The sequence below is a fragment of the Nyctibius grandis genome, chromosome 14 (assembly GCF_013368605.1).
Source record: "Nyctibius grandis isolate bNycGra1 chromosome 14, bNycGra1.pri, whole genome shotgun sequence".
NCBI classification, from domain to species: domain Eukaryota; kingdom Metazoa; phylum Chordata; class Aves; order Nyctibiiformes; family Nyctibiidae; genus Nyctibius; species Nyctibius grandis.
Window position 1 is genome coordinate 12,869,210 of NC_090671.1, and position 15,461 is coordinate 12,884,670.

The window sequence follows — 15,461 nt, forward strand, 5'->3', positions numbered from 1 at the left end:
CTTCCTCTGGCAAGTCTTGCTATGTTGCAGATGCCTTCTAGAGCTTTGTCTCTAAAGCCCGTTTCTGCTGGCTTAATAAGGTTCATAGAATCTTTGAAAGGGAAATTTCTGCTCAAAAGAGCTCATAGAGGCCTTCAGAGATCCTCTGACCTACCCTGTGGGACCAGCTCTCCCTGTATTGCTCCTGAAGGATTTTTCTGAGCCTGGGTTAGGTAACCCTCCAGTGACAACCATTCCATGCCATTCCCAGCAGCCTGTTGTGAATCACCTGTACCTCAGTTCTGAGCAGATACTTCACAGTCACCCAGCAACGAAAAGCTCTTTCCCTGGAAGAGGACAGGAGTCCCTGTGACCAGCAGAGAAGTGGTAAGTGCAGGGCTTTATTGTACTGTTCTTTTCCATTTACAGCAGGGCCCGTGATGCTGCTCTTGGCACAGAGCTCTTCACAAAGGCCAAGCAGCTTTGGGTGTTTTCCTGTACACCTGAAAATATTTACAGAGCACTTTGCAGTGAATCAAAGTGTTAAGGCTTTCTACATCTTCCAAGCAGCCTCTAGCCCGAGCATGAGCCCTGGTGAGCCTCCATACCAGCTCTTTCACCTGTCCAAGCAGCCAGCTTCCCTAACCCCAGCAGGATTGGTTTTGCATCACTTTCCAAGGTGATAGCTACTTCTTACATGACTTGTGTATCCATCAAAGAGTCTGTTAGTGCAGTCTGAAAGGTCGGAATGGAGCTTTAGGCAACGTGGTCTGGAGAAATCAGGCCCTACTCTCTGCTACCACAAGGAACAGAGGTTCACAGTCTCGGGCGCATCATCTTCAAGGGTTTCTGTGAACCCATCTCCAAATCCCTCTGCTTCCACCAGCTCAGGTTTCTTTTTGCACATGGGGCAGAGCTGGTTGCGGATGGCAGAGGATCGCATCCAAATAATGAGGTTCCAGCGTTCCCCAGAGGCGATGGGAAGCGCCCCGTGGATCTGCCCTCCTCGGTGTAACAGCCCCTGGGCTCCCACGTGTTCGATCTCTACGTACTTTGGCACAGGGGTAGGATCCTGGAACAAAGGGAGGCGGATACAGCATTACACCAGAAAGCCCCTAGCAGGACAATGCTCAAATAGGTGAAACTTGTCAGCTCTACACCCAGTGAGCACAGTGGAGAGGACTCACTGCGCCTCTGAAATGCAGCCGCTTCAGCGGTGGCTTGGCAGCAGTTTAGTACAACTGTCTTCAAGTAAGACGTTCTCAGTGCCAGGCCCAGAGGGAATTTAAAGGCAGAGTTTCAAGCAAAAAAACCTGTTTCACCAGTGTAAGGGTGCTTTTACCCTTCTCTTGCCAGGAAATAGGGGCTACAGATTTAGGTTTAAGTCTCATCCGAAATAAATTCTGTGAAATTACTTCTCTCTCTCAGCACCTCCCTGCTCTTTATTGCAGTTGGGGAAAGATGGGCTGGTTTGTTTCACGCCAGCTTCTACTGCAATAGCTGTGTCCTCCCTTTGAATTGGCTGCAACTTGCGTGAATATTGGTAATGTGCCTGCAGCAGAAGAGGCTCCTGTATAACCAAGACCTTTTTAAAAAGGGGGAAGGGACAGAACAGGTTTGACTGTCAAAAGTGAATAATTGTTTTTCAGAACACAGTTAATTCCTTGAAATTGGGAGGCAGGAGGGTAGTGGGGAAGAGAATCGGGGTCCAGGTTAGGAATATGCTCAGTACCTGGCTGAAATCCCCAAAGTACAAGTTGCCTTCCGTGAAGTCTTTTCCCAGTGAAACGTTTAAGGTGACTTCTGCGTTGTCATAGTGAGAGCTCAAATCCAGATCTTCGTGCAGCGAGTACTTGACAACAAACGCTTTGTGGCTGTCCAGACAAGCGCCCCCCAAGTCAGGGTAAAGCAGGGCCGTTATGGGCCGCAGGTATTTTTCACGCAGAGGTGTGATGAATGTTTCATCCATCCCAAGCTCATTTAGCAACACCTGTCTCAAAGAGAGGAGATGGGAACAGCATCAGAGCTGCTGCAGAGCTGTCTTGTTCTCTTCCAACCCTGCTGCTTGCTCAGATAAAGAACTGAAGAGCAAATGCTCCATCGACAGGCAAAGGAAGGAGGATTAAGGCGGAAAGTGATGGGGAAAAGACAGAGTAAGATCAAAAGTTTAGTGCTCTTTAAAAATTGACTCCTTGATTTAAATGTGTATTGCTTAACTACAAGGTGCTCTTTGCTCTGAGATACCAACTCCCATCCCCTTTCCTTGCATTCCCCAGTCCTTTTGTCTGTGTAACACATTCCCTCAACCCTTTCACTTCAAGGGGGCTGCACTCTAACTGCGCTGTGCTCAAATTACAAGTGTTTTGGAAGGGAAAGGAGCGTGAAACGAGGAGGTAATGCTTATGAACACTCCCCCTAAAGAAGCACAAAAGCTAGTGAGTCCTACCCCATAGTTATTCATAGTGTTGGGCCTGCCTTTAGGCATGTCCGACTGCTCAAAGTTCTCCAGCTCATCGACAAATGCTTGGCAGAACTCTTCTGTGAACACTGGGAGTCGATAGATCCTCTTATCTGTCAAGAGAAGGGAGACACCGTTTGCTGGGGAAAATAACAGGCGAGAGCGTTCTTGGCTGTTGTCCTGTCTAGCTGTGCTGTGCTGGTGTCAGTGAGAACACAGGACCCACGTGCTTCACTTTGTACTCAGGCTGCTCAAAGGGCTGGAACCGTTCCCCAGGATCGGCTCTGGGATGTATTTATTGTTTTTCATGCCAGCCCCTCGTTTCCAGGCGTCCCCATCCAGTCAGGAGAGCTGGCACTGATTTAAATGCCTGCTGAATGTGCCAAGGAAATGTTTTGAGAGGGTCTAGAGGGAGGGCAGTGAACCTACGGCTCATGACAGGCAGTCTGAATACACCCTCCTAGAAGAAGGAGACTCAAGGTCATTTAGGGGATGGAGGATTCACTTATCCAGTGCAAACCTTCTGGGAAGAGCAGCCCTTCTGAGCCACCTTTCAGGGCAGAGCCCTAAAGGTCTGTGTAAGGTGAGCTGAGTGTTGAGGACGTAGAAGCTGAGATAAAGACAGCGTGAAAAGGCTCTGTGTCTGGAAATCATGCCTTGGACAAATCCAGCAGCCCTGCACATACACAACATTTGTGTCTTTTCATCTCAAGAAAAGGAGGCGACTTAGCAGCTTCCTCTCTACATTTTGTAAGCATTTCTGGTAGGGAGAGAGCTTCACAGATGCCTCCAGGGAAGCTTAAAACCCAGATCTCTTTTAAAAAGACTGAAATCTAGATCGAAACTATTTCAGCTCAGACTAACCAACAGGATTGTTTGAAATGGTAAAGCACCTGGGAAGGCAAAACCAGGCTCCCCAGGCTAACAGCGTTCCTTCAGCAGGCTCCCTGTGAGGTTGTCGTACAACCAAAACCCCAGCCCTGCTGCATCTAGAGCCTCTGATGAGACATCAGCAGACTGGGATTAGAAAAGCAGAGAACAGGATCTCATCCAGAGCGTAACTGCTGCACAATACTGCCTCTCCAGAGACTCTTGTCAGGCAGAAAAGAACATCCTGTTTGTCTCAGCTGTATATTAAATCTGAGCTATTAAAGACAGGGCCTGAAAACAGCTGTCATCACTGAAGTTGCAGTGTCACACGGGGAGATCTTTGTGGCTGATGTGTTGTTTTCTTTACCTGAGAAGGACTCGATGTAGCGCAGGAGGCCGTGGAGATGAGCATCCGGTGATGCGCAGTATCTCACGACTTCTAGAAAATCTGGGGCCAGGAATGAATCCTGGCGTCAAGGGAAGGATGATAAAAATACACACAAACACAATTAGCCTGTGCAGTCTTACAGCCCAAGAGGGAAATGGACTTGTAGGCAGCCCCAGGAAAATATGTAGAGTCTAGGGAGCAAGGCTGATAGTCACACTTGGGTTACTTCCATGGCAGGAAATGCAGAACGTTACTGGTGTTTTTCTTGGTGGTTTAGGTAAGTTGCTGCTTGCTCTAGTTCATGGGTTTCTAAGTATAACTGGCCAGATTTATCCTTAGCATGATGGGAAAGAGCCTGGCTTGCATTACAGACTCCTAACAGGTAAGTGCAAAGTCTTTCCCAGCAGATTTAGCATCTTGCTAAATGGCCTCAGCACAACAGAGTGACTACACTCTGCTGTAAGCGCAGAACAGACAAGGGCAGAACTTGTTACTAAAGGATTATAGAGCAGTAAATCTGTGCAGACTTGTTTGTGTGTTGCTGCTGATCTGTGATAATTATCCAGCTGGGAAGTCTTGGGTCTGGTAAACACGAGGAAATTCAAAGCACAGTAGCCCACAACACCAAGGGCCACCCTGCATTTGTGGGGTAACTAGTCACTGTGTGTTAAGCCCATAAAGGCTGTTTTCTGTGGCTGTTTGTTAGACCTCGCTGACCCTGTTTGCTGCAATGATGCTTTAGGTGTAAATTACTAATGGTATTCTGATTCCAGTACCAGGTGCTGGTGCAGCTTCAATGCAGAATGACCCTTACCTGGCTATAAGCCAGGCAGAATCTTGCCTGGAGAATATGCTGCGCTGTGGAAGTTTTTAATTCAGTTTTAATACGCTACACTTTGGTTTTAATTCAGTCCAGCTCTACCACTGTGAGCAATCCCGAGAAAAGGGCGTCCTACTGCAAAAACAAAACTGTCAGGCAATTCCTTGGGTGCAAAATAGATTCCAAACATACTGTCTACCTGCAGAATGTACACGTCTGGGTGTTTTCGTTTGTAGCACTTTGAGATGATGGCTTTGCGTTCCACTGACTGATGAATTAACTGTTTTCTTCTCTGCACTTCTGCCTCAATCTACAAGTAAACAATAGAGCATATTGTTAGAAAATCAAAAGGGGTAACCAAAACAATTCCAGGAATTTGCTCATTGTTTTAAACCAGTTATTTTTGTTCTGGGCACCTCTGGGAGACAGAGTGTATGCCTTTGCTTTTCTGTAGTCAAGACAAGTCCAATAAATATCTGAAAAGCCAAATGCCTAAGAGGGATTTGAGACACGTTCCCATTAGGGGTGGCTTAAAAAACAACTGAAGTCTTTCCATGGATGTGTCAAGTGGAGCTGCGAGGTTTCAGCCCTTTCAGGCATTCTGACGCCTCACGAATCGCTGGCCTACGCTTCAAGAGTCTGGCTTATGTTCTGACAATATAAGCATTGTCCAAAATGAAGACATCTGCTGGGAGGGAGATGGGACTTGTCATGAAGGGATTACTGCTAAGTGTTGTGGGGACGGGCTAATCTGTCATTTCAGATGAAACAGCTGTAGTAGCAGCTGATTTGGGCAGCTCTTCCTATTTAATAACCCCTCATGAGATTAGTTTATAACATTCCTTAGCCAAAAAAGGAAGGAGGGTGTGACCAGTACCCCCTGCTCCCGACCCCTGGTAATGTGGTTAGCATAACTAACGCAATTTTATAAGGCAAGCAGCTATTCTCTGTAACTGAGCAGGTCACCTATTTGTTCTCTCTCCCTCATTATCAAGCTGGCATCACCCTGACAAGGATCCCTAAGAGAACCTGTCTGTCCCCTTAGCGTTGGGTGAAATTGGAGCTGGTTGGGTGACAGATCTCTGTCCCTGGCCTGGAAAGAAAGACAGATCTCTCCCTAAAAAGTGCACTGGGGGGAGGTTCTTGTGCTAACCTTCTGCAGCAGACCTCACATGCACTCTGCAGGGCCCCAGGTGATCCCCTCTGAAGGCACTCTTTAAAAGTAATTGACAAAAGAAGGGACTAGGAAAGACAAACTAGGAGGGTGCTGGGAGCCAGCGGACAAAAACCAGGCAGGGAGCAGCACAGAAGGCCATTTCCATAATGTGTTCAATTACAGTATTTGCTTCTAGGGTGTTGCCGGTATAAACACACCACTGACAGCACCCAGCCCCCATGGGGAATTCTGCCCTTCGGCCTCTGCCTGGCACCAGCTATTGGTTCAGGACAAGGCGCCGGGGAGCCATGCCCCACTGCTGTCAGGGCCAGGGCATGGGGCTTCAGCAAGTCTCCGTGGCTCCCTTCAGTGCCTGTGTCAGCCCCAGCCCACCCGTGTGTGTGTGTGTGACAATGCCACAGGTGAAGGGGGTGTTCCCTGAGGGGGGCAGGGGCGGTGTCCCCCGATATAGTGACATTTGTATTCCAGTTTGAACATTGACTTAGTGTACTTGCTAACTGCTTAAAGATGGATGCAGGACACATCCTGTCAGGATACATCTGGTCCACCTGAAGGGAAAGGAGATATGGTCCTTATCTACATCTTGGGATGCCAGCTTGAAGAAGAATGAAGAAAAGAAAATATAGTCCTTATATACATCTTGAGAGGCTAACCAGAAGGAGGAGAGCAAAGGAGTATTCCAGAATAGAAGGACTTTAATCAGTGGGCTGTTTAAAGCAAACTGCTATTGTTTAATGTAAATCAACCTTGGCTGCAGTATGAGTTTTAAGATGTCCTGAAGTAAACTGTGCTCATTATAACACTAAAAATCACCCCCACAGGTCAAAAAGACCCTTGGTCAGGTGAAGACCCTTCCCCTGAGCATAAGAATGACTAAGCATTTATGTTAATTGTAATCAGATATGTTAACCAATGAAGAGTATGTTATGCAAGTAGAGGGATGATTTCATGTAATTCTTTGTGTATAAAATCAGGTACCGGGATGCACAGTAGATGTGCTTGATTTGTTGATTCCACCCAGCACCCTGCACAGAATAAATAACAATATCTCTCCCGAGCGTGTGAGATGGGTTTATTGCACACCGGGCACGAACCTGCTTTTCGGACAACACCCTCAGGGGAGCTGGGGGGGGTGCGGTGTCCCCCGAGGGGCCCGGGGCCCGGTGTCCCCTCCCCGCCGCGGGGCAGGCCCCCCCTGAGGCGGGGGCTCCCCAGATCCTTCCCACCCCCCGAGGCCTTTAGCCCCACCCCTAGGGGAGCGAAGCCCCCGGCCCGCTCTGACAGGCTTCCCCGGCGAAGCGGCGCTCACCTCCCGCAGCGCGGCCCCGAGCTCCTCCTCGCTCCGGCAGCCCCGCTCCCGCAGCGCCTGCAACACACGCGGCCCGTCACCCACCGCCCGGCCTCGGCCGCCGCCGTCGCGCCCGGGTGGGGGGTTCCCGCCGCCCCGACGTTACCCGCCCGTGGTCGCGGCGAAGCTGCTCCTCGTCGCGGTACCGGACGTGCAGCCCGTAGCGCCCCACGAAGATGTTGTCGGTGAAGAAGCAGGCGCAGGCCAGGAACGGGCGGCCCGCGGACATGTTTCCCGCCGGCGGATGGGCAGCGCGGCGCCGGGAGCGGGTCCAGCCGCCAAAGGGCTCCGCCGCGCAGCGCCGCTTCCGGCCGGGCCGGCGTGAGCGAGGGCGCGTCGGCAAATTCCGATCGCGGAGAACGACGAGGGGAGGCGAAACCCTTTTTCTGCTTCTTTTTTGTAATTTCGGTGGCGTCACCAGGGCCGGGGTCTGCAGCCATGGCGCTTCCCCACCGCCCCAATCCTTGGCGAGGCCCAGGCCGCGCTTCCACCCCGTGTCGACCCCGCGGCTGACTCGGCGTTGACGCGGGCGAGCAGCGCCCGGGGCCCGCGCTGACCCCGCAGGGGCCGCCGGCGGGACTGCAGCGGCCGCAGAAGGTTATTTGCAGACGGTCCCCGAGAGCCGCCGCCACGCCCCTCCCCTCCCCTGCCCGGGCCGCGCGGCGGGGTCGCCCCGGCCCGGCCCCCGCTAGCCCATGCTGGCCATGGACTCGGCGCTGCAGGTGGCCGAGGAGGAGGTTGTGGCGGCCGAGTCGTGCGGCCCCAGCAGCAAGTTCGAGGACATCTACCGGCTGCTGGCCGAGGGCTGCTTCCCGCCCAGCTTCTGCTCCATCAAGAGGAAGAACCTCAAGCGCTACGCCCAGAAATTCGTCGTCGACGGTGGGGACCCGGGTGGCACCGGGGGACAGCCCGGAGGGGGCCTGCCGGGGCGGGAGGGGGGCGGGGGGGACACCGCGGCAGCGCCCGCCTTGCCCTTGGCCGCGGGGATGAGGGGCCCGAGGGGCGGGGAGGGCCCCGGGACGCTGCTGAGGCGTGTGGGGACAGGGGCCCGCTGGCCCCGGGGCGAAGGCAGAGAGGGAGCCCTGGGACGGTACCCGCTGCCCCGCTCCTGCCTCCTCTGTGCCTTGGCATCGCTTTTGGGGCGCAGAGTGGGGATTGTGGTAACCTGGGGTGGCTGCGGTGCACTGCAGGGTGGGCCATAGCCGCTGGCCTGTGGAGATCAGGGCGGCTTTATCGTAGCAGAGGATTTTGCTCAGTCCTGGGTGCAGAAAAGAGGTGCCTGGGCTAATTTGGGGGTGATCTGCTCTCGTGAGACCTTCCCTGCAGTGCTGCGTCCAGCTCTGGGGCCCCCAGCATAAGAAGGACGTGGAGCTGTTGGAGCGAGTCCAGAGGAGGCCACGGAGATGGTCAGAGGGCTGGAGCCCCTCTGCTATGGAGACAGGCTGAGAGAGCTGGGGCTGTTCAGCCTGGAGAAGAGAAGGATCTGGGGAGACCTTCTAGCAGCCTTCCAGTACCTGAAGGACCTACGGGAAAGCTGGAGAGGGACTTTTTACAAGGGCGTGTAGTGATAGGATAAGGGGGAACGGTTTTAAACTGAAAGAGGGGAGATTTAGATGAGATATTAGGAAGAAATTTTTTCCTGTGAGGGTGGTGAGACCCTGGCCCAGGTTGCCCAGAGAAGCTGTGGCTGCCCCCTCCCTGGCAGTGTTCAAGGCCAGGCTGGATGGGGCTTGGAGCAACCTGGTCTGGTGGAAGGTGTCCCTGCCCGTGGCAGGGGGGTTGGAACTGTATGGGCTTTAAGGTCTCTTCCAACCCAAACCAGTCTGTGATTCTATGATCCCAGTTTAGCAGCTTCTCCAGAGGCGTTACCAAAGCTCCCAAGGCAACAGTCCCCCTTGGCTGTGTCTCACCTGTTTTTCCCGCTGTAGAAAATGACCTTTTCACTGGGACTGAGTAGCTGAAATGGCTGTGAGAGCGTGTCGGTTTAGATAAACCTCTTGGATCTGCAGGCGGCTGCCTCTACTATGTGGGACCCAAGAAGGAGGAAAAGCGTGAGGTGATCGTGGATCCTGAACGGAGGCGGCAAGTCTTTCTGGAAAGCCATTTCACCGAAATTGGGAACCACCTGGGCCAGAAAAAGACAGTGCACCGGATTCAGAGCCGGTACTACTGGCTGGGGATTGTGAAGGATGTTGTGGACTGGGTAAGTTGAGAGCGTTGACCATGTCAGTGACAGGAGTATTTCCCAGGACGTTCAGGCAGCAGTCCCCAGTGAGCAGCTAGAAGAGCCCTGCTGCAGGGATGATGTCATTGCTAGTGCCTGTTGCTTTGAAGCCACGCACTAAGTAACTCTGCAGGTGAAACTGTTGGAACGTCCCGAGACAGCTGGATAGATTGGATGTCTTTCCCCCGAGCGTTAGGAAACCTGCTCAGGTAGGCCTCCTCGTGCAGGGCTGTTTTGGCCGGCGTGGGAAGGTGGGATTGTTTCAGACAAGTGTTGCTGGGTCTGGCTTTGAGCAGGCTGGATTCCTGCCAGAGCTGCCCAGTTCCCTAAGCTGTAGTAACGGGAGGAGCTCAGTGTTTCCGCTGGCTCTCCTCAGCTGCTTGGCCTCACCTGTTTTATTGCCCAAAGTTCCCTGCAGCAGGGCTCTGCAACAGTGTGGTTTGAACAAGTGTGGTTGCATTGCATGGTCTGAGCAGCCCGTGCTCCTCCAGCGTCCTGGGGCTGGTGATTTTTCTAGCCAGCAGTAGAAGTTTAAAATACAATAAATATTTGCCTAAAAACAGGGTGAGAAATGTCTTAGCCATAGGCCACGTTGAGAAAATTGGTTATTGTGTCAGAGAAAGCTGTCAGATGAGCTTTGTGAAAGGTGAGCTGGGTCGGCCTGTTGTGTTTTGTCCTCTTTTTCTTGCGTCCTGCTGTTTTTATTGGGTGGAAGGAAGCTGCTCAGACAGGCTGTCCCTCTCATCCCTTCATAACCTGTCCAGCCTGAATCTGACAGTATTCATCACCATATTTTAAAGTCCTTAAATGTCTGTTTTCCCTTTCCAGATCAAAATGTGTGAAACGTGCCAGAACGCAGAGCATAACAAGAACATATCACGGAAAGCAAGGCCTGTCAAAGTGGAATCACCCTGGGAAGTGCTGGGATTAGACATTCATGGTGAGTGTTTGCAGCTGACAGACGGGCTTCTCAGGGCTTCCACGGCCGCCATCAGGAAGCGTGGCGGACTCACGGCCACACGTGAGTGAAAGCCACCTGTGTCTGCGGTGAGGAGGTGCTGAGGAGGCCACAGCAGCGTGTCAGGGTGCAAACTGATCCCTGTGACTGGCTTGGCTCCCTCCCCACACACAATGGGAGTTGTGGGCGTGCGTTGCTTCCCAGAATTGAGACACTGATGGGTGTATTTTTGCTGACAAAGGTCACAGAAATGTACCAGCCAAATGACATTGCAGGAGGGAGCCGTGGTTGTTTTCGCAGAGGTTGTTTTGCTGGGCTGGGTTTGTAACTTTCCTCATTTGGGTGATATTATGGCGTCACATTGATTTTTCTTGATGCTTGTTCATGCAGGACCTTTTCCTGAGACGAGCCAGAGCAATACGCATGTCCTCCTTGTTACCGACTACTTCACTAAGTGGGTTGAGGCTGCTCCTCTGCAGAAGAAAGATCCCTTATCAGTGGCTAAAGCCCTAGCTACAGTTTTTTACAGGTGGGCTCCTCTGTTGCTGGTTCCATTGCACCTCTGCAGTGAGATGGGGCACGCTGGGATGTATGTTGCAAAAATACTCTACGTCCGTGAGATGATTCCTCACGAGAGCAGGGACTCTCCCTCCTTCAGGAGAGGCCATGCAGCGCCTCTCAGTTGCTCTTTACAAAGTACTTGGGAAGAGCCTGTTATCCTCTTGTTACCAGGGGAGGGCAGAAAGAGGCAGAAGTGGTTCTCTGAGTAACCCCAAAGCCAAGAGAGCTGGTGCCCCACTTCTCTGCAGAAGTTTTAAAACCATTCCCTGATCCCTCCTAGAAAGTGTTTATTTTGCATTCACATGGTGCATGTTAGCACTTGACGTTGTCCTTGTGGAAAATGCATGTGGCCAGTAGAGATTTGTATTCTGAGCAAGAAACTTTCCTTGTTTCTCTGATTGCCTTAGCATTCAAAAGCAAACAGGCTTGGCTGTTGATGGAGCCAGCAGACCTCTCTGTGCTTTTGGGGAGGTGAGGTCATGCCTCACCACTGGAGGGTCTCTATCTGGAGCACCAGCTCCGCTGGAGGGTCTCTGTCCCTTTTGTATCCCGTTGCCCATGAGGATTGAACTCCTCTGGCTCTGCCCTGCAGCTGATGGAGTAAAACCAGTTGTGTGTCCTCTTCTTTTTTCAGGTTTGGAGCATCCAAGAACATTTATGCCAGTCAGACGTGGGACTTCTGTGAGGAGGTAGGTCAGGTGCTGGGTGGTTCAGGGAAAAGCAACGGGATTGTGAGCAGGTTTTTTTGGGCAGGGGGTCCCAAAGGCAGATCTGCAGTGTGCCATCCAGGAGGTGGAAGGAGCTGATGCCACCATCTCCCTGCCCCAGCGCTGTTGCCAGCAGTAGATGGTTTGCCAGTGCTTTCTCCCTGTTGGAGATTTAAGGTTCTGGTTCTGTGGTGCAAGCCTTCCAGCCACACTGCGGCCTTTCTGCTCAGAAGGAAAGGTCCTGTGAGAGGATGGCCATGAGATTCCTGCCCTACCCTGGGATTAACCCAGCTCCCCCATGCTGTGGAAAGTCCCAAGCACAGGAACAATCGTTGCAAAACATTTTGTCAGGCTGTGACTTTTCTGTGGAGCTTTTTCTGCTGAGTAGCATCTCCTGGCACGGGGACGGTGCCATCTCGTGCTGTGGAGGCTGATAGCTGCTGTGGTGCAAACCCGCCTTGTTCTCCTGTGGGCATGACCCCCCTGCCTTCGCAGGTCAGCCGGCATTTATGTGAGCGCTGGAACATCTCACAGATCCTCACCCCTGCAGACCCCGCAGACTGCGCGGGCCTGGATGACCGCAGCGCCGAGGTGCTCAAATCCTCCATCTGCAACGTGGTGAATGAGAAGCCCAGTGACTGGGATGCCCACCTCGACCCCGTGCTCTTCAATTTCCGCACCTCAGTCAACTCCGTCACGAAGTACACTCCCTTCTTCCTCATGTTCAACAGATACGTCTGCCTGTCATCCGAGGTAACCTCTCAACAAAAGAGAGTCTTGTAGGAGGTTCGCCGCTGGCGTGGTTACAGCGTAACACCCAGATATCTGTGCCTTGCAGGTGGATTTTGTGAAGGACTCTAAAGAGCAGGGGGCTGGCTCTGGGAAGGCAGACAGCCTCCTGCCGTTCACAGCCGCGGTCCAGGAGCAGCAGAATGCGGTGAAAGAAATTGTAAGTCTTGCAGTGCCTTGAAATCATTCTGCAGCTGAGCCCCCGCAAGGTCCCTTGCACCAGGCTGTGCAAGAGCTGCACGGAGGGGATTTGCCCATACAAGGATCATGCCACAGCGTGCGCCTGCTCAGGCGCTCACAGAGAGCCTTTGGCCCCGTCTGTCCAGAAACACCATCTCACAGGAGTCCTTTTGCCTGTGGGCTCTGTCCTGTCACCGAGCAGAGCAGGTAGCTGGTGGGCTCGAGTGTGGCAGGGAGGGCACGTGTCTGGCTGGGAAGGAGCAAGACAGGAGCCAGTTAAGCACTGCCTGAGACTCCAGCATCATTTGGTGCCACAGGGAAGCTGGTTGTGTTGCTGCTCAGAGCTGGGTGACGAAATAGGAGGGACCGGCTTACCCTATCAAGGCTAATTAGAGAGCTGTGGCCCAGCCTGCCCAGCACTCTGCCTTGTAATCTGCATCTCAGACCAGGCAAGGGAGCCCGTCCTTAGGCAGGGACAGAAAGCCTTTAGGGACATGCTGTGTAATTAAGAATATTAAAAGTAACCCTGCCTCAAAATGGGAGGAGAGAAACTGGGGAGTTTGGGGCTACCATGAAGACGCATGAGTGGCCCAGTGGGCAGGTGGGTTCAGGGAGCAAGGCCAGCATTCAGTTCCCGACTGTCTCGAACGTCCTGGGTGACCTTGGGCAAGTCATTTTGTCTCTCTGTTTCTTAGTTTTCTGACTTGGAAAAATGACCTCAGTGTCCTCTGTGAAGCACTTGGCGAGCTGTGTGCCAAAAAACAACAGGCAAGGCTCAAGTGCTTTGTTTGCTCAGTCATTTCTTAGACTCAGACAGGGTTACGTGGTCCTCTCTGATCCCGCCTGGCCTGTGATTCTTCTTTCTGGGGAATAGCAGTAGTAAAATCAGACAGGAGGGAGGGGGCCTGGGAGCTGAACACGGGGGATCTCTTCCCAGCTGATCCCTTTGGCAGCTCAGGCTCGCTAGCTTGGCTCCCCTTGTGTGAGATGGAGCTGCACATCATGGCACGGGGCAGCGAGAGCTCTGGGTAACGCCAAAGCATCCTGTCCTGTCTGTAAGGGCATTTCTGGGGTCCAGGTCGCTGACACTCGCCTGCAGACAGGCCAGGATCGGGGCTGTAATTAACAGGAGCTGATAAAAAGCTGATAAAAGGTTCCCTTGGCTCTGTGTTACTCCAGCCTCGATCCCCTTCTGCCCTCTACTGATCGAGAACTAAGGGCTCCTCTGAGCACGGCTGTGAAATTGCTATTTCTTAATGTAAGGTCTCGTTTGGGGTTGGTGAGAATAAGGCTGGAAAGAGCTTGCGTGGTCCGTGCCTTGCCCCCGGGTGCAACCAGCGGTGCTGGCGCTGGCTGGCACAGCCTTGGCGTGCCAGGCTGAGCTCTGCACGCCGCAGCACCGACTCTCGCTCGCCGAGCGCGCGTGAGAGGGACGAGGGTTGATTTTTAAGCGGCGTCTCAAGGCCCGACCCAAGGAATCCGCTTTACAGGTGATCGCCAACATGACCACAGCCTACAAGCGGGAGCGGAAGAGCGTGAAAAGGAAAAGTCGGGGCCTGCCCTCTCTTGCCTTCAAAGTGGAGGACAACGTGTTTGGGAGCAACGCTGCCAGCTCCCTGAAGAAGCTGAAGAAGGGCCAGTTTGTGTCGTTTCAGATCGAGACGGTCCTGCCACCTGAGCAGACTGTGTCTGGCGTGAAGAAAACCAGTTAGCCTCTGGGGCTTTTTCAGGGGTCCCGCGGGGCCGGGGACAGTGGCACGAGCTGTCCCCGAGGTTTGTGGCCCAGCTGTGTGGGAGTCCAGGGCACAGACGTGCTCTGTCCTGGGGAGAAAGGAAGGGGAAGGTTCAGACAAGGGTGTCTGTCCAGTCCTTCCCAGTCCAGATCTGCCCTCGGACCATCCCTCTGACCAAGGGAAGTGGCACCATCCTCATTTATGCTTTGGCAGCGAGAGGCTCGGTTTTGCCAAAAAAGCTCCACCTTGGCAACGGCGTGGAAACTGCCCCTTTGGGAGTACCTGCATCCAAGGCCGGGGGGTGACCTGGGTGCAGGTTAGAAGAGAGTCAGAGACTAGGCCCAGCTTAGCCGCGTTGCGATTTGTTTCCTACAGCTTAAAACTGTCCACCCAAACTAGGAAGGGTCACGCCAGGTCTGACTGCATTCCCGGTGCACGTGGGAATGGCTTGAAGTGAGCTTTTTTTAGTTCTAAGCACTAATTAGCAGAAATAAAATTGACAATAGAACACTATATTTTTATTTTTGGTTATCCAGGCAAAGAAAAATGATTTTTTCCTTTCTAACATTCTGTTCTCTCCAGAAATGAAGGGAACTCCAGGAGTCCTGGAGTCTGTTCTTACTCTGCCGAGGGTTATAGGGGTGTTTTAAAATCCAGCACTCCAAAAATACAGGGAAACTTTGCTGTAGTGACACCACCCAGCCCCTCTGTCACCTGTATAGCCCAGCTGGATGCACAGATGCCAGCCAGGGAAGAGCCTGAGCACTGCCATCCCTCTGGAGCTGGCGCGGGGACTTGCAGGGGAAAAATAATTTATGAGCTGGATTTATTGAAACTGAATTTGCCGTGTGTTAGGAGTTAATTTAAAGCCCCGTTGAGCCCCTATTTAGGGGTTAATTTAAAGCCCCATTGAGCCCCTATTTAGGGGTTAATTTAAAGCCCTGTCGAGCCCCTATTTAGGAGTTAATTTAAAAAGCGATGTTGAGCCCTTTGTCCTGGTTGTTTTTAAAGCCAAGTCGTGTGTTGTGTTTATCCCCCCTCTGCTGCAGAAATTAAATAAAACCATAAAATAATATCAAAAAATTTTTAAAATATATATATTTTTGCAAAAAAAAACCCACCAAACCCTTTCAAAGGTGGGGAAAACCCTGGGGCTGCGTCGGTGCAGGGTTTAGCCAGGGCGGTAACGGGGGGCCGGGTCCCCCGTTACCGCCGTCCCCGGTTAAACCGCGGGCGGGGCCGGGCCGGCGCCGCAGCGAGGGGGCGTGG

At 52.7% G+C, this 15,461-nt stretch overlaps 1 protein-coding gene across 2 annotated transcripts; it reads right to left on the minus strand.

The window, feature by feature from the left end:
• Positions 1-360: 360 nt before the first annotated feature.
• On the minus strand, positions 361-7,361 carry OGFOD2 (2-oxoglutarate and iron dependent oxygenase domain containing 2). Of its 2 annotated transcripts, XM_068412746.1 has the most exons (7): positions 7,147-7,361; positions 7,002-7,058; positions 4,715-4,825; positions 3,675-3,774; positions 2,426-2,550; positions 1,712-1,969; positions 361-1,051 (listed from the first exon to the last, which is right to left on the minus strand). In XM_068412746.1, the coding sequence occupies exons 1-7, from the start codon at positions 7,267-7,269 to the stop codon at positions 776-778; spliced, it is 1,050 nt and encodes a 349-aa protein (XP_068268847.1). In that variant the 5' UTR covers positions 7,270-7,361; the 3' UTR covers positions 361-775. The 2 variants fall into 2 exon arrangements, with proteins under 2 accessions (XP_068268847.1, XP_068268849.1); XM_068412748.1 differs by lacking the exons at positions 3,675-3,774; positions 7,002-7,058; positions 7,147-7,361 and having other exon boundaries at positions 4,715-4,819.
• Positions 7,362-15,461: the final 8,100 nt, after the last annotated feature.

Coding starts and splice junctions, on each gene's coding strand:
- OGFOD2 (XM_068412746.1), bottom strand. CDS start 7,269: ATGTCCGCGGGCCGCCCGTTCCTGGCCTGCGCCTGCTTCTTCACCGAC. Junction 4,826..7,001: donor TCGGGGCCGCGCTGCGGGAG/GTGAGCGCCGCT, acceptor GTTTACTTGTAG/ATTGAGGCAGAAGTGCAGAG. Junction 2,551..3,674: donor CTACATCGAGTCCTTCTCAG/GTAAAGAAAACA, acceptor TTCTCTTGACAG/ATAAGAGGATCTATCGACTC.